General features: G+C 45.4%; 1 protein-coding gene across 1 annotated transcript in view; it reads left to right on the plus strand.

The window, feature by feature from the left end:
* Window positions 1-19,136, plus strand: part of LOC134207629 (neurogenic locus Notch protein) — a 214,674-nt gene that overhangs the window by 139,758 nt on the left and 55,780 nt on the right. Inside the window, exon 5 of the mRNA XM_062683369.1 lies at window positions 9,734-9,867. Within this exon, the coding sequence (XP_062539353.1) occupies window positions 9,734-9,867 (134 nt within the window). The remainder of the gene's footprint in view (window positions 1-9,733; window positions 9,868-19,136) is intronic.

Raw genomic sequence — 19,136 nt, forward strand, 5'->3', positions numbered from 1 at the left:
TGGACGACAAAAACCTTTATGAGTGTTTTGATAGTTTCGGTAAACCACATATCATAAGGTTGCTTAGGAAGAATGTATGTGGATTTGAATGAGTAGACCAGAACTTTTATTAAGTTTTATTAACTTTTATTAACTTCAAATGCGTAACAAGGAACTGCCCAAATAGACACTACATATCATTATGCATTTTTAATTTATATTCGAAACGCCTATCAATTTCCGCTGTTACGCGTGCCATCCTGTTTGCCATTCGACGATTGTGACTTCGCAGCGAGCCTTGCATTCATGGCGACAGTGACGATTCCATGACAGCTGCAATTAGCCGTTCCCGTACATACACAGACATTAAACATCACACGATCTGCCAACCATTCTGCATGAGCCACGATTAGATAAATGCTTATCACCAGGTCCGCATCTGGTCAGCCTTTTCTGCTGCATTTAGCGAGCGAAGCATCGTTGTCACACGCCAAATCTGCAGCACAGACAAACGGACATAACGCATTTATCGATCAGCACAGTTGAATTACTTTGCTGAACTCAGCATTGTTTTGCCGATGCGTTAACAAGCTGAATTCTCGTGATTTTTTTTACCGAATGTCAGCAACTTGATTTTGCGAAGAGATCTCGAGCTCTGGGCAATACCTACTATTGCTGAGATCTCTTCTGTTATATTCTCAGCAATTGTAAAATAAATTCTCAAATTGACGTTTGAACTTTGTCATTAAAACACCAACTGCGTCTGCAATTTTCTTTGTTGCAGTTGTCGCTTGGTTAACGAACAAATTCGCATTTTGTACAAATATATTTGAATTGACACGTGAATCAATGATACATTCTCGCATGCCATGTCTGTATGTCTGCACCTACAGATTGTACCGGTGATTGATTCGAAATCGTCACGTCACAAAGCAGGCTGATGCTGCATGCGGTTAGGCAGGCGTCGGACAATCATGCAACGATCAACGTAACGGTAGCCGCTACTACTGCTGCTGCTGATATGTCGCGTTGTCGCGTCCCCATGCAAGATAGATCGCTTTGGGCCAGTTTCCTTTTTCATGAGCGATCGATTTCTGGATGTCCGCCGCCGTTCATTCAAAAATGGCACGAAGAGCAAATCTGTGCAACAAATTTACGCCCGGTCTGGCTTTGATCGACCACCTCCATAAGGTAATAATGTGTGATAAAATCTCGGCCTGGTTGCCGCCGTCAATCTGGGTAGATGATTTATCACTGCACCCAGGAGTCCGAGGTTGCTTCGACTGGCAGAGAAAGTTTCATTAAACTGGCCGTCCGCGTGACTGCGACCCCCGCCGCTGGCGGTGGTGGTGGTAGTTGTAGCCTTGGGACACACGGGTGACAAAGTGTTTCAGCTGGAGCATGCATTCCGCGCAGAATGTCGTTTTGCACGGGGCGTTTTAAATGTAGATCTACTAGCATCAGGTTTGTCTCGATTTTGCATATGAAATGATATTCATAGCCAATAATTATTATTTTTCAAGACTAATCTTCTCAAATGACGGCAGCAGCAACGGTGCGCAATCATCATCAAGGGAACAGCCAGGCCTGTCAAACCGGTTCCCGCACTTGTCGTCGTCGATAACCGTTTTCCAGTGGACGGCGAAGTGATCGCTTCTGTGATAATTGCCTTGGGTGGGTGATCAGCCTCGTTGCCTCTCGTCGTCAGCCAAGAAGTACATACTCTATTCTGCCTTGTTGTTCCCCACCCCAGTAGATCGAAGTTCGTTAAACAAATAAATTGTAATCCGTCCTAAGAAGGAGGTCATAAAATTAATCATTTCAGTCGAAATCGCTTCATCGCCGCCTGCTGAGGAAATAAATCGAAGAAATGCGAACGATCGAAAGATCGAAGCAAGCGGCTAGCTGTTTTTGGCACTGACAGACAGCCATGACAATAGATCGGCGATGACCAGGCTGTTGTCATCGTTGTTTGTGTCGAAATTTCCCGCTCGCCATCCTCTATGAGAGCTTAGAGGGAATAAAAAAATCAATAACTTTTTATCAATGTGAATTTAATCGTTTCCTTTTCGCCACTGGTCGCGTTCAGCGGGCTTTCTTCGAGGCCCAAGTCTGCCGGTTCCCGGTGAAATGAGGGAAAGATCAAACGCTAGTTAAGCCCTCGAAAGGCGATACCTCTACCAACTATTTGCTTTACGCAGGTTTTGTAATCTCGCGTTTCCCTTCTTTTGCATAGTTTTGTTTTGGCGCTGCTGGGTCCGTAGCTACGGACCGGATGGTAAGGCTTTTCAAGCAGGCGGTAATAGATGAATAATTATACATCTGCATGTCAAATTGATACCTTTTATCGGAATAGTTATAGCGACCTTTTCATGGAAAGGGTTTTATTTCGGGTCGAACAAATTTGGTGGGGAAAAAATAAACCCTTGCAGGTTATGTTGGGAATTTCATGTCTTGGTTTAGTAACAGGAAATAAGCAATAAATGTTCGATAAAACATTAATAAGATTAGGTATGGGTTTGTACAATTATACGACGGTGAGGCTGCGTAAGCACTTAACCTCTAAGATACGTTGGCGCGACATCGGAAACAAATATACTCAATTAAGTTGAAAACCGGAATAGGGGACTAGCGAGTTGGATTTTTCTTGCAATCCGTACGTTAAGGTCACTCCTTACGGAATCCAAGTTTCAAAGTGCTCGCGTTTTCGGGGGCACACTACTCGGTATGGAAGCAACGCACAACTGTCATTTTTATTATTTCACGCATGCTGCGACGCAGCAAAGCTAAATCAACAAAAATAACAGTTGTGCGCCGCCTCCGTATCGAGTGGTGTGCCCCCGAAAACGCGAGCACTTTGAAACTTGGATTCCGTGAGGAGTGTCCTTAAACCTAACTTTGCTAGTAGCGCGATAGTCTAATTAGGGCCTAATTAGACTAACGCACTACTAGCGAAGTTAGGTTTAACGTACGGATTGCGAGCAAAATCCAACTTCGATAGTCCCTCATTCCGGTTTTCAACTTGACTAGCGATATTTTACGAAGTATTTGGTAAATTTCTTGTCACATCCTTCAATGTTACGATTAAGAGTACTCCAGTCAATAGTGCAAAATTCTTTTCAAAATAGTTGACTTTCATGAGTTTCTTAGAAGCATCGTAAATGTTTCATAGATTATACAATTCTAAAAAATCACTGAATGCTGTGTTGACTTCCTACGACGCACTTGTCAGTTAACTTATAATAGGTATGTGACTTTCGTCTAAAATTTGCAGTTATATAATAACGGATGATCATGTTTGCAGAGAAAGATTATTTTTTAACAGATCATACTGGATTTGTTGCAGATCCGGATCGGATTCAGAAGTATTGCTAATGTCGTCAGAAGCTAGCGCCTAAAATCCATGTTTTATTTATTTATATTCAAACTTTATGATGATTATATCGATCAACTTGTTATATCCCGGAGACTCAGCAACATTAACAAATGGGTAAAAACACACCATTTGGCCGATAATATGGTCACGAATAAATCACGATTAGTCGAAATGGTTGTTTGACAGAAATAATCATTTGGCCGAAAATGTCATTTGGTCGAATAGGTCATTTGGCGAAAAAATCCATTTGACCGAACAGGTCGCCTAGCTGAAAATGTTGTTTAGCCGAAAAGGTCATATGGCCGAACGGAAAATACAACCGTAAATGAAGGTTGGATCAATATCAATATGTATGATCATGATGATATGATCACTATGATATGATCAATATTGGTTCGTAATGCTCACTCATTCTCAGGAGCACAGGATGCTCCCTCAATAAAATTATCGGGGATAAATCGGGAAAGAAAAACAGTCTGGAGAGTGATAACCATTTTCCGTCTACTTTGATTGCCGCGGAGAGTTGTTTTGCTCGGTATCTTTCATATATTATAGCTTTTTCGTGACATCTTCAATGCAAACGGTAGTAGCTTATGTGGAACAAATAACCTGATACCTACATATAGATGTCCGGCTTTGCAGTCACTTTTGCAATAGACCATCTTTATCAAGGCTTCTAAATTAAATATTATAATATTAAATAATCAGAAAATTCATAACAGAAAAGGCACAAATCTTACAGAAGGGAACGTGTTTCGTCTAGTGCAGCGGTTCTCAACCTTTTGCTGAGAGGTACGCCTTCGAGATTTTACATTCATTGAGGTACCCCCTATTTGTTTCGCTGTAAATGAAAATAAGCATGACGCATATGTATGAAAAAAAGGACCTGAAAACTAATGGGATATATGGCACTCTAAAAAAATGTCTGAAATTTTTGCTGTTCCGTGAAGCTTTCCAATTCAAATTAAGTTTATACATACTCGGAGGACTTCCGAGCCTCTTAAAAGGAGGGCTCCGAGCCTATTGGAAGTAAGCTTCCGTGACTCTTGAAAGTTGCTTCCAAGCCTTTTCAAAATAGGTTCCCAAAGCTCTTAGAAGGTGACTTCTGAGCATTTTGCAATGAGACTTCTGAGTCTCTTGCAAGGATATTCTCAAGCCTAGTGAAAGCAGGCTTGCGAGTCTCCTGAGTGGAGACATCCGAGTTTCTTGAAAGGTGGCTTCCGAGCCTCTTGGAAGGAGGCTTCCGAGCCTTTTAAAAAGGAGACTTCCGAGCCTTTTAAAAGGAGACTTCCGAGCCTCTTGAAAGGAGGCTTCCGAGCCTTTTAAAAAGGAGACTTCCGAGCCTTTTAAAAGGAGACTTCCGAGCCTCTTGAAAGGAGGCTTCCGAGCCTCTTGAAAAGAGGCTTCCGAGCCTCTTGAAAGGAGGCTTCTGAGCCTCTTGAAAGGAGGCTTCTGAGCCTCTTGAAAGGAGGCTTCTGAGCCTCTTGAAAGGAGGCTTCTGAGCCTCTTGAAAGGAGGCTTCTGAGCCTCTTGAAAGGAGGCTTCTGAGCCTCTTGAAAGGAGGCTTCTGAGCCTCTTGAAAGGAGGCTTCTGAGCCTCTTGAAAGGAGGCTTCTGAGCCTCTTGAAAGGAGGCTTCTGAGCCTCTTGAAAGGAGGCTTCTGAGCCTCTTGAAAGGAGGCTTCTGAGCCTCTTGAAAGGAGGCTTCCGAGCCTCTTGAAAGGAGGCTTCTGAGCCTCTTGAAAGGAGGCTTCTGAGCCTCTTGAAAGGAGGCTTCTGAGCCTCTTGAAAGGAGGCTGAGCCTCTTGAAAAGAGGCTTCCGAGCCTCTTGAAAGAGGCTTGAGCCTCTTGAAAGGAGGCTTCTGAGCCTCTTGAAAGGAGGCTTCTGAGCCTCTTGAAAGGAGGCTTCCGAGCCTCTTGAAAGGAGGCTTCTGAGCCTCTTGAAAGGAGGCTGGAGCCTCTTGAAAGGAGGCTTCCAGAGCCTCTTGAAAGGAGGCTTCTGAGGCCTCTTGAAAGAGGCTTCTGGGACTCTTGAAAGGAGGCTTCCGGGCCTCTTGAAAGGAGGCTTCCGGGCCTCTTGAAAGGAGGCTTCGGGCCTCTTGAAAGGAGGCTTCCGGGCCTCTTGAAAGGAGGCTTCCGGGCCTCTTGAAAGGAGGCTTCCGGGCCTCTTGAAAGGAGGCTTCCGGGCCTCTTGAAAGGAGGCTTCCGGGCCTCTTGAAAGGAGGCTTCCGGGCCTCTTGAAAGGAGGCTTCCGAGTCTCTTGAAAGGAGGCTTCCGAGCCTCTTGAAAGGAGGCTTCCGAGCCTCTTGAAAGGAGGCTTCCGAGCCGCTTGAAAGGAAGCTTCCGAGCCTCTTGAAAGGAGGCTTCCGAGCCGCTTGAAAGGAAGCTTCCGAGCCGCTTGAATGGAAGCTTCCGAGCCTCTTGAAAGGAGGCTTCCGTGCCTCTTGAAAGGAGGTTTCCGAATCGCTTGAAAGGAGGCTTCCGAGCCTCTTGAAAGGAGGCTTCCGAGCCGCTTGAAAAGAGGCTTCTGAGGAGGCTTCCGAGCCTCTTAAAAGGAGTAATAAGGAGTGAGAAATCTCGTTTCTCGCTTCTCATTCCTCATTCCTCATTTCGAAAAGTGAGAAATGTGAAGTAAGAAGTTAGACACGATGAGTGAGAAGTGAGAAACATCTCACTTCTCGCTCGTAATTTCTTACTTCTCACTGTAAAAAGTGAAAAATGGGAAGTGAAAAAACATTTGTGAAAAGTGAAACGCCCGAGCAGCACCAGTCAAACAAATCTGGTTGAAGCAACTTGAACGCGACTAAATCTGGTCACCAAAGGATCATTTTGGTCGAACGACATTTTCGACTTAGGTACCTATTCGACTAAACGACATTTTCGGCTAATCGACATTTCCGGCTAATCGATATTTTCGTCCACATGACCTGTTCGGACAATCCACATTTTGGTTCATATGACATTCGTCCGAACATTTTCGACCAAATGACCTTCTCTATCAAACGACGATTTCAACCAAACGGAATTTTAGGCAAAATGACATATTCTGTCACACAACTTTAGCGACCATATGTCCCTCTCGGCGAAAGGGGTTTATCCCTGCATATCACTGGGAGCGTAGCGCAAAACTATAACAAACTAAATAGACCATTACTTGAAGATACTTAAAAGATACGTAGATAACATTTGGACTCGTATCGGGTGACCTTCTTTGAATTGGTTTTGGCGAACTGATCATGACGTGATCGGTAAGTTTTGATTACCGATGATTACCAAATGACATCAGATCAGACTTACTGAGACCGAGACTGACTCTGTAGCTCCGATCCGTTAAACAATGATCATTGTTGTTAGTAAGAAATGGTGTGAAAAAAAGTCGCCCTTATTGTACCATCAACCCAATCAACTGCTAGTGACGATCTCTTCTCTTCCCTGTTGGCCGATGATCGAGGTTCGAATGAATGTAGGCTTCAAAAGCATCAAGCTACACTAAAAGCAGGAAGGCTCGTTTGGCCGAAAATAATACGGCCGAATGCCATCTTGGCGAATTCTCTTCCACCGAATTGACAGTTTGGCCGAAATAGTTATTACACTAAAAATAATTTGACCGAAAATGTTATTAGACCGAAAGTGACTTACGATCGAAAACTGGTCATTTGGCCGAAAAAGTCGTTTGGGACAATGGTCGATTGGCAGAAAGGGGCATTTGGCTGGAAATATAATTTGGCCGAACGGGTCATACGGTCGTAAATGTCGTTTGCTAAACCGGTTATGAGAAATTAGACGTCTCACTTCGCACTTCTCATTCTTCACAGTGAGAAGTGAAACGTCTTACTTTCACCTCTTATTTCTTACTTCTCACTACTCACTGCGAGAAATGAGGAATTAGTGATACGTCTCACTTCTCACTGCGAGAAGTGAGAAGAATATTTCTTACTTCTAAATTCTCATTTCGCACTTCTCGCTTTTCGCAGTGAAACTGAAAAGTGTGAAATGATAATCCGTTCATTTCTCATCTCGCTCTTCTCAATTTTTATTACTCACTCATATTCATCGGTTCGATTCGGCCAGACGATATTTTTAGTTATACGTATAACACGTTCAGAAAACGACAATTGCGATGTACGATCCATTTGGCTTAACGACATTTTCGACCGTGTCCGTTCGGCCAAATGACATATTTTGTCAAATGACTCTTTTTGCCAAACGACTATTTCGACCAATGGCCTATTTTTTCGGCCAAACGATATTTCCGGCCATATGACTTGTTCGGCTCAACGATATTTTTGGCCAAGTCACGATCTCGGTCGAATGGACCTTTTTGCTAAACGACCATTTCGGCCAAATGGTATTTTTTTGCTAAATGACTTAATGCACACTTATTTTTTTACCGGGACATCAGCAAAATGTTTAACTTTTACCGAGATTCGCACAGCCGTGCCTCAGCAAACATGGTTTTGCCAAGATTTATGTCAAAGTTGCTGAAAATCAGCAAATAATTTGCCGGAAATCAGTTTACAAACGTCATTTTTGCCGGGATATTAGTTTTTCATTTTACTGGCGCACGGCTGTGCGGATTTTTGCCGAGCTGCAGAACTTAAAACTAAGTGTGTGGTAAGTCATTTGAAAACAGGCTGCTTCAACCTGCAATAAACTACCGGTTAAGTACGCAACCCTTAGGCGGTGGTCGATTGTCATCGGAAAATCCGTGGAAGTGTGAGATTGGAATTATGAGACCCAGAGCTTTGTTGGGCATCCCTTCTCAGATGTCAATTCACCATTTAGTAGCCTAATCCTTAGGTCTGCATACCACCCTTGCAAAGGATTTGCTTTTCTCCGCTTCCAGATTGAGCTGAACTGTTTTGTTAAAATTCGATACGATCATGTGAGGAATTAGACCGACATATAACAATGCTCTAATTCCTGCAAACAAGTTTAAAAGGAAGTTACGTTCCGATCCTTCAATTTCCCCGTCTCCTATTCCTTCCTTGCAAGTAATTCAACCGTATGAAAGAACACTCCGCGTCGATCATTCCGGGTGGGACAACAGTCAAACTGAACAGGATCAAGACGGATCTACCCCCATGTTCTCCAAAAATCACCGTCCTATACTTTGTTGTACTTTCAACAACCTGCTGCGACTGACCTGCGGGGAGTTTTGTAATCCGAAACCGCTTCCCCGCCCCACAATCGTTCGCGCAGAAGAGCAAAAACCTATCAATTTTTTAATACCATATTCAGCTCTCAGCCCCAACGTGAATAAATATTACCCGAGGTGGTCAAACTGGAAAACCGGTAAAATTTGTGTAATTTTATCCGCTTCGATCCCGCTACTCGTCGTCAGGCCCAACGATCGTTCGAACAACCATGGGGGCGATTATGGCTGCCTCTAGTAAAAACGACAACAAACATTAGCGCTGTTGATGCTGATGGATGATTTTTTTGTTTGGGGCTCACTGAAGAAAATTGTGAGGATAGCGATGTAGAGCGAAAACATGCATATAGCAATAAACGATTGTGATTTTGGTGGTTTTTGTGGACTGGGTCCATTCCAAAGCTCCACTCACTCCGCTCGGGTTACGAACGGTGATGTGCAGCCGCAACGGCGAAGAACTATTTAGGAATGTAAATTATATTCAGGCAACTATTACCGGCTAATGATGTCGTTAGCGTCGTTGGACGATAGCATTTATGGCGTTCACAGCATAGCCTGCTTGGATTGGATTTTTGACAGCTCGATCCCGTTTTATATTTTTGTTTTATCTCGCGGTAAAGGCCTGCTCCCAGTGCACGAGCAGTGACGCAGTTTCCGACAAATGGCCTACTGAAAGAAAGGAAATGAATTTGTTTTGGCCTAATAGCATAATGGCATTACGGGTGCTTCTGTGGGAGCGATGGCGCGGTCGATCAACACCATTTAGGCAGCGAAGATCGTTTTCGAAAAGATCGGGAAATTTGAAATCGATATGCAAATTTTCAAATCTGCCACCTTGTACGGAGATCGGTTGGCATTTTAAAGCGATGCAGTTGTTGGCATCAGGCGGCGATAAAATCACGAAACTTATTTGTTCGACACCTCGCTTATTACTGCTCCTTGACAGTTCGTCGTGTGCAGCAGCAGCTGCTCTAGCGCGAAGGTGGCAGCAAATGATCTGATTATCTTCGTTCGCCCTGGACCAGTTGGACACTTGAACGACGTTGTCTTACTCTTGGACGGTGCGTGGTCGTGGTGTGTCGCATTGACAGGCCCCGACCGACCCGATGACGACCACTAAAGGACGACGACTACAACTGCAGTGGCTTTCATTTTCGCCTTATTCAGTCAATTTTATCGCATTCTAATCGCATTGATTTTCACTCCTGCTTTCTTCTTATTTCAGATGCATGTGTGAACCCGGATACACTGGAAAAAACTGTGAATCGCACTACATCCCGTGTTCGCCGTCGCCGTGTCAAAATGGAGGCACTTGCAAGCAGTCGACAAAGTTTAACTACGAATGCAAATGTCCGCCAGGTAAGATTATTATTTTTTAAACATTAATCAGACAGCAAATAGTTAAGTGATGCTTTAGTATAGTATAGTTTCAAATCATTAGCTCCTTTAATTGGTCATTAAGCTTCGAGAAATACTATGCTTGTTCTCATCCCGTTGAGCACATGTTTCGCATTTTCCACACGCACGTGCACGGCCTACTACGAATAACGCAGTAACAAGCTTTCACTGTCGCTGTTTCTCTCCATTGAAGATTGACAGATTTATGCAATCATTATTAGAATTCTATCAGGCTCATTAAAATGACTGTTGCTCACGAGCCAGTAGTGGCGGCGGCATCCACTGATCCACGGAGGCCAAGCAACGCATGATACAATGTGTCTCTGCCTCAATAGCGGTGGCGGTGGTGGCGGTACTCGAACCCGAACACAAGAATCTCATTGTTGTTGGTTGCAAGCAAGCTACCCACCTGATGATGATGAAGTGATGCTTTTGTGAAAAGGTTCATTTTTCAGCGCATCTCACCTTTGTACGGTTTCACTTGTCTGATTAACACCTTTCTTGTCGCCGAGTGTGTAGAGGTACTTTGTTGTCACATCTTGATCCCGTCTAATAACGGTAAATTCCCTCGATGGTGAGAACTTGATCTAGCGGGTTTCTGGTGGCTCGATTCTCACAATCCCAATTCGGGTGCACGTGACAGCCACAGGGTGCTATGGGCAATTACGTAACGGAACACGATCGTTTCGTAATCCGGGAGCGATCATGTTCTCCCGAATGGGATCCTGCACGACCTAGCCTACGGGAAGTTTGGCAATCCAGCGAATTCCAACATGGCAGTGCACCAGCAACTGGACAATGGAATCCTCCCAGAGGAAAAACTCGACATGATCGGCTTGTAGTTCTGTGTGTGATAATTTTCCACCAGTTTGCTTTGACGTCTTGTTCTTCAGGAACGGAGGGAGTAGAATGTTCTCTAGAGAACAGCCCGTGCATGCAGAAATATCGCATCGTCCATGTAAGCCCCTTGGTCATTTCCCATCGGAAAAGCGGCACGGTTCATAATTAATAAAGTACCTCAATATTTTCTACACACCGGACAGCCGCCTCAAACATGGCATGCTTTATCGTAGTTTATTTTATGTCAAATCACGGTCGCTTGGCAACTTGTATCGAGCTCTCAACGCCGTGAAATCGCCAAATGGAAAGTGACCACACGGTTCCATTCGCCTGCTCCGCCTCCTACTTGCTCGATGTGAGCCTCTTCGCGATCACGACGATCAATCTTGCCATCATGGATCGAATAACGACGTGGCGAAAGGGTCATTAATTATGGGTCGTATCTTCCTGTGCCGTATATCGTTTCACGGCACTCCCGCCCTCACGTACGACTCGAAAACTAGATCGACCTACTTAGTACTATGAACCGTCGTCGGTTCGGTCATTTGGTCCGCGCGGACCACAACGACATTGATCCATCCATTCCACCGCGTGGAGGTGGCCGGTCGAGTCGAGCTCGGATTGAACCGGACTAGGACCCTACACAATAATCATTCATTTATCTTGCCTCCGGGCGGGTCGGGCATTTCAAGCCCGCCGCTGCGCTGTTGCTGCGGCGAAATGGAAAATAATAATAACAATAACGAAATATTGCGGGACCGTGATTACCCGGGGCCATTCTGCGATCCAAATCGAAACTGCGATCCGCATCGAGCGCGACAGCAAAGGGTCCGGTCCAAAAAATAAAAATAGCATGTTGGTGAGGAAACGGAATGGATCTTGGACGGGAAAATGGATTGGCATGTCGACTCGGCAGGCGAAGAAGGTAGAATAATGGACGAGGAGATGGAATTGCGAACAAAAGTGTTTGTCCGTCGTCGGAATGGGATTGCAGCAGCGCAACAGCACAAGAGCGATTGTAATTGAGGTGTGGTAAGGCTTCGGAAAGGTTTCATAAATTTGAATCATTGTTGTTGCTGGTAAGCCAATAAACGAGAATTTGAAAAAGTTAACGTTCCGGAATACGAGGAATCTAACTAACGGATCCAAAGAAGTTTGTTAATATTGAAACCAACCAAATTTCACATAAAAGATGCATGTTGTTGGAATGAGTTGAACCGATGTTTGAAATCCATAAGCGTGCTTTCAAACGTTCAGATGTCGTACTTAATTTATATTAATTTCACACATTTCTGCCTTTCTCGTAAAACTAAGCTATACTAAAAGGCTATTGGGTTACTCCAAAAAACAACTTTTGATAGTTTTATCTCAAAGGAAAAAAAACCAAATACGAAAAAAAAATTCAGTGGTTGTGGCAATGTGTATTAATTAATGTAAAAACATGCAAAATGATATAAAACATGCGATCTATCCCCCTAAAGTGCTTTTTTAACTTTACTAATGACATTTTTTCAATACATTTTATGATGCACGAGAAAGGCACCCTTGCCGCTAGGTGGATTAATCTGGGGTTTTAAAATAACATTCTGCCCGCACATCCAAATGGCTTCAATCCGCTTCCTTGACGAGATGATCGATGGATAAAACCTGTGCAACGATGGTGCTTGTCTGTATTGCGGCAAGCATCCGAATTATCGTGATTCATCGCGCTCCATCACCCTGCTCGCATCTGTTTCCCTACACTCCAATATTCACCCACGTGTGTGCACTGGAGCCCCGGAGTAAAAGCACACAAAAATCAACATCCCATTCAGCAGTTTCTCACACCGCCGCAACTGCACCACAAAGCGCACGCCGCGGTGCGGCGAAATGCGGAACCACGCGGCCCGACGCAACTGAATTAGAATGCTTCCTCCTTCCTTTGGCGCGTTGCGCATTCCATCATCGTTCATCGCGCGCCTTGTTGTTCGCATCATTGAGCTATCAATTTCATGAATGGAAGCACCCGCGCGCGCAACATTAAACCTCATCATCGTCGTCGTTGTTGCTCGTTCACACAAAATTAGCCCCAAAAGCGCGCCGCCGCGCCTGCCTGCTTTGGTTTGGCTCTGTCGAGCGTCGTGTTATCGCACTCTCGCAAGCCTACTTTGATTGTCACGTGGCCGGAATATATTGTAGTTATTTTATAGAGCTGCGCGAGCATCCGGTGCCCCCTCGGCTCAGTTGATTGTAACGTGATGGATGGGTTTACATGTTATTTGAACTATTTTATGACCGCACATACATTGCAATTCTTGGCACGTTTTGCGCATTTCGGGGAGTTTTGTGAATGGCCATTAGCCAACTCAGGTTGCTACATTCACATGAGAACGCGACCTGTTTCAAACGAATTTCGGTAACCGATTCAGGTAACGCGATTGTCCGGTCCAATTTGATTCTTTCTGAAAATGAGCGATAAAATTTCGTCGAACGATTGCGATCGCACGGTGACCGTAGTTTATAATCCCGATCGTAAACTACCTCATTCGACCCTGGCTTACGGGACAGCAAACAAGTCGTTACCGTAATTTATGTATTACACGACGGAGAACCGAGACCCTGACAGTCCCAAAAGAGCCCGAACGACAGAACCGATATTGCGCAAACATGCGAAAAAAACACACAACAAGAGCAACGAAGTACGGCAGGTCAAACCGTAAGCTGCGAAAGTTTACGGTTTCGGCTAGTGGGTCCAACCGCCGAACTCCACGATTGCAATAAACTCGTTCTCCTTCAACCTGCGCCGAACCCCGAAAAAAGAAACATCCGAAAATTACTTTTGAATCTTAATAAAATTAAAATAACTGCAACCGTACTTATCTTTATGGTGCCCCGCTGCGCTCCTGATCGACAGAGTGCAGCTACTTTGATTTTCGTCTGCCTTTTGCGGAATGGTGCAAGTAAATACGTGCGCGTACTCCAAAAAGCATAAAACAAGATTAAATTCCGTTTCCGTCGCTGTTTGCCTGTTCCGAAAATTGAACCTGCAATTTAGGTGTTGCTGACTGCGCCGATCCATGCAACCGGTTACCGATATTAACGCCGCACTGACTGCTGACAGAGGTGCCGAGCTTATCACTACCGCTACCGCTGTTGTCGGCCATAGTTGCGAAATGTCACTGAGCGGCGGTACCGTAACGAAAAACAATCACCTACAGCGAAAATTATGTCGCGATTGATAATCACCGTGCGCGCCGCCGCGATCAATCGCTGCGCAATCGAATCTACATTCGATTCGGCGGCGATCGACCGCGTGAAATAATTGGGCGATCGGCGACGCGCAAAAATTTTGACCCCCAGGCCTCTGCTTACTTTGTTGATCATCCTCCGTGGCGACTACTGCTGCTACCGCTACCGCTACCGATCGCGGTTCAATCGGGTCATATCAATTACCGTTATTACCGAAGCTCCACAGATTGGTGGAACCTGCTGCTGCTGATTTCCACAACTGCCAGCTACCTACGAAGCAATTATGATCAATCAAATGATCGCAACGACGACGCGCGGTAAGATCGCCGGTTTTCGGCGCCCGTCGGCGGCGGCATTTGGATTGATCGGCAGAACTGTAGTTCTTCGGAATTGGCGGCAACGGTATTTAGTTCAATAAACCAAAATGAGTTACGTTTAGCATTGGGACTCGTACACGACACATGTTCCTGAGGGAATTTGCAGTGATTTACGTGATCGATCCCGTTAATATTTATAGCGATAATAATCCGTGGCAATTACCGTAGCAGCTGTAATTGAATTGATCGAATTATGCCGATTTTCATACACTGAGCAAATTGGTCGTAGACCATCACAAGATTTCCTTTTGAAATTTCGTCATAAGAAAATGTATGAGTTTTTATAAGATTCATAAGAAAATTTATTAATTTGAAACTTCGGATTAGCTTTTTTAATGTTTTCTTTAACGCAGTGGCGTTTCCCTAACTTCAATCTACCTGTGCACTGGATTTAATTTAGAGGAATTTTTGTGCGGATATGCATCGAATCACTAGATTTTGATTAGCTTAAACGACTCTGATAATTTTATTTTTCGTTTGAACTGTAAAAATATCAAAATTATCGTTTTTCGTATCAGTGCACAGGCAAAAAGTGAGGTCACGCGACGCCACTGCTTTAACGTAAAGTTGGTATGGCACAGGCAAACAGACATAACACTCGTGAAATTTTCATCGTTCACTGATTTACTGATCAATTTGAATAATCATTAGTTGGCCAATCGATCACACGTGGCGCAAGCGCTTCGGATTTGTTCGAGTTTAACGTCTGTCCACTTTGTTGTTGTTTTGTCCAACTTAGTGAAAACCTGGGTGGTGCAAATAGAATCGATTTGGTTGTCAAATTGAAGCCAAAATCTTCTATTGTGTCGGAGCCAAACATTGAAGATTGTGGTTATGTTCGTTTTTGATCTTATATTGAGAAGTTTTGTTATTATTTGGGGATAAAATAGAAAATAAACTTAGTTTGAGTTTTGTATTCTTTGTAACAAATATTTTCACATTATATTTCGAGTGAAAATTAGTAGGAATGCAACTAAAAAGCAATCGTTACGAAATTTTACGAGATTCAGCAGGTGATTGGAGCAGGAATGTAGTCATGTAGAGTCTCGCGTATTTGTGCGTCCACAGGCTGCATGGCAAGAAAAATTCTAAGAGCGGGAAATATTTGACAACCAAGTAACTGCAAAATAATTTTGCTTATGGGAGTGATTTCAAATTATCCCTCCACTCGCTTCAGAGCAGAAAACGGCTCTATCCGCAATTTCGGAATCCCCGTTGACATCGCATTATTATGGATTATTCAAATCCCACAATCATATTATTAACCAGATTTCTCAGGAAATATAATTTTAAAGTTAGGCCGATACAAATGTTTAAAAACAATCATGTCTCCCACCCTCGATTTTTTTATGCCCAAAAATAATATTTTGAGGGGGCAACAAAAAAAATTAGGGGAATTTTGAGCATTTCAAAACATTCTTTAACAAATCCGAGGAGATTTTTTTAATTTTTTTTATATTCATTTCTTGCTAGCGATACATACCCAGCTTTTCCCGGGTTTTTGTGTTGCAAATGTCATATTTTTTTTCAGTAGGGTGGAAATCTGCATCAAGACACCGGTGGGCTACCGGCGAACGGGGTTTAGCTACTGCCGACCCGCTAAAACCACCCTGTTCACAGACCCTGAGTCTCCCCGGAACAGTCTTGTGGCATTACTTCTGGGAGGGGTCCGTGCGGCTACGCACGCCCACATACTAGCTACCCACTATCTTCAAATCTCAACTAGCTACCTACTAGTTCCTCTACCTCGTAACTAGCTACCCACTAGTTCCACTACTACTTGCCTAACTACCCGCTGGTACCTCACCCTCCGGACCAGCCACCCACTAGTCGGCGATATCCGATTGCTGCTCGGCGCGCCAATTGCGCTGCAAGATGCTGACAATCTAAGTGGTAGCGGCCGAGACCGCGTTCCACTTTTCAACCTCTTGACACATCCTCTGGATAAGATTATCCGGAGTAGTGTCCCTCCCGCACACCTCAAGCATTCCGCTCCTCACAACGACGAAACGAGGACATACGAATAGTACGTGCTCGGCAGTTTCGTCGACCTCTGGGCAGTCCGGGCAGACGGGAGAGTCCGTATGGCCAAACCTATGTAGGTACCACCTAAAGCAGCCATGGCCTGACAGGAACTGTGTCAGATGGAAGTGAACTTCCCCATGCCTCCTATTAACCCATCTTGATACGCTAGGGATCAGCCGATGGGTCCACCTACCCTCAGAAGAGTTATCTTAGTCCCGTTGCCACTTGATAGTCGAGGTGACTCTGATGGCTTTACGGGCTCCTCTGGTTCCACGCGTGTAGAAACTCTCCTCGTCTTCCCGTATGACTAGTCCAATGGGTAACATACACGCAATCACACAAGCTGCATCCCGTGATACCGTGCGGTAGGCACTTATCACTCTGAGGCACGCTAGCCTGTGTACACTCTCCAGCTTCTGCAGGTTACGTTCGACGCTAAGCGCTGAGGCCCAAGCTGGGCCGCCGTATCTAAGGATAGATACTGCAACCCCAGCTAATAACCTGCGTCTGCTGGAGCGCACCCCCTAGCTATCTCCTGGAGGCGTAATCTACATGACTGCCGAAGTTCAGTCTATCGTCGATCAGCACTCCGAGGAGCTTCACCTCCCGCGTGGAAATGATCTCACAGTCGCCCACTCGAACCACTGCTTCCTGTACCGACTTACGGTTGTTAACAACAACCAACTCCGTTTTGTGATGAGTTAGCCCCAGCTGCCTTGAGCTCATCCATTCCTCTACTACAGCGGTTCTCAACCTTTTTATTGAGAGGTACCCCTTCGAACTTTTGCTTTCATCGAGGTACCCCCTATTTTTTTCGCTATAAATGAAAATAAGCGTACCTCAGAAGATATCCGGCAAAAGGACCTGAAAACTAACGGGAAATATTCCGCTCCAAAAAGTTATCTGAAATTTTCATTATTCCGTGATACTTTCCATTTCAAATTAAGTTTACACATCAAACTTTCTACAATACTTTCTGAACTGTTTGGAGGCTTCCGAGCCTCTTAAAAGGAGGCTGCCGGGCCTCTTGAAAGGAGGCTTCCGGGCCTCTTGAAAGAAGGCTTCCGGGCCTCTTTAAAGAAGGCTTCCGGGCCTCTTGAAAGGAGGCTTCCGGGCCTCTTGAAAGAAGGCTTCCGGGCCTCTTGAAAGGAGGCTTCCAGGCCTCTTGAAAGGAGGCTTCCAGGCCTCTTGAAAGGAGGCTTCCGGGCCTCTTGAAAGGAGGCTTCCGGGCCTCTTGAAAGGAGGCTTCCGGGCCTCTTGAAGGGAGGCTTCCGGGCCTCTTGAAAGGAGGCTTCCGGGCCTCTTGAAAGGAGGCTTCCGGGCCTCTTGAAAGGAGGCTTCCGGGCCTCTTGAAAGGAGGCTTCCGGGCCTCTTGAAAGGAGGCTTCCGGGCCTCTTGAAAGGAGGCTTCCGGGCCTCTTGAAAGGAGGCTCCGGGCCTCTTGAAAGGAGGCTCCGGGCCTCTTGAAAGGAGGTTCCGGGCCTCTTGAAAGGAGGCTTCCGGGCCTCTTGAAATGAGGCTCCGGGCCTCTTGAAAGGAGGCTTCCGGGCCTCTTGAAAGGAGGCTTCCGAGCCTCTTGAAAGGAGGCTTCCGAGCCTCTTGAAAGGAGGCTTCCGAGCCCCCTTGAAAGGAGGCTTCCGAGCCTCTTGAAAGGAGGCTTCCGCGCCTTTTGGAAGGAGGCTTCCGAGCCTTTTGAATGAAGGCTTCCGAGCCTTTTGAATGAAGGCTTCTAGCCTCTTGAAAGGAGGCTTCCAGCCTCTTGAAAGGAGGCTTCCGGGCCTCTTGAAAGGAGGCTTCCGGGCCTCTTGAAAGGAGGCTTCCGGGCCTCTTGAAAGGAGGCTTCCGGGCCTCTTGAAAGGAGGCTTCCGGGCCTCTTGAAAGGAGGCTTCCGGGCCTCTTGAAAGGAGGCTTCGGGCCTCTTGAAAGGAGGCTTCCGGGCCTCTTGAAAGGAGGCTTCTGGCCTCTTGAAAGGAGGCTTCAGGGCCTCTTGAAAGGAGGCTTCCGGGCCTCTTGAAAGGAGGCTTCCGGGCCTCTTGAAAGGAGGCTTCCGGGCCTCTTGAAAGGAGGCTTCCGGGCCTCTTGAAAGGAGGGTGCAGGGCCCCGTGGAAGGAGGCTTCCGAGCCTCTTGAAAGGAGGCTTCCGGGCCTCTTGAAAGGAGGCTTCCGGGCCTCTTGAAAGGAGGCTTCCGGGCCTCTTGAAAGGAGGCTTCCGGGCCTCTTGAAAGGAGGCTTCCGGGTCTCTTGAAAGGAGGCTTCCGGGCCTCTTGAAAGGAGGCTTCCGGACCTCTTGAAAGGAGGCTTCCGGGCCTCTTGAAAGGAGGCTTCCGCCCAAGTAACATTTCAAGTTTTATTCCGCTCTAGGAATGGTTTTCAAGATCGAATTACAAGAACTGACAATAAAACCCATTACAACAGGATTACCTTCTGATGACCACTATAAGAGTAAGATATGTCCATATGGCCCTCTCTAGATTACCACTATAAATCTCTTAAAAGAGTATATAAAAATCCGTTTCAAGCCGCCCGCAAAAAAGGGAATTTGGCTGCTGCAGCTGTCAAAAATGTTGCTTTGGAAAAAGAGAAGCAAAATCTTGCAAACAAATAATAACAAACTAAAGTGTTGATGAAAATCATGATGAGGATGACAACAAAATAATACTTTTTCAAGTTTTTTTTTCCAATGTACTTTCATGGAAATGAGGTGCGCGCTCGATTTCATGGTGAAAGCTAGTGCAAAAATGAGATTAAGCACTACGCGCCCG

This window comes from Armigeres subalbatus, chromosome 1 (assembly GCF_024139115.2).
Source record: "Armigeres subalbatus isolate Guangzhou_Male chromosome 1, GZ_Asu_2, whole genome shotgun sequence".
Classification (NCBI taxonomy): Eukaryota; Metazoa; Arthropoda; class Insecta; order Diptera; family Culicidae; genus Armigeres; species Armigeres subalbatus.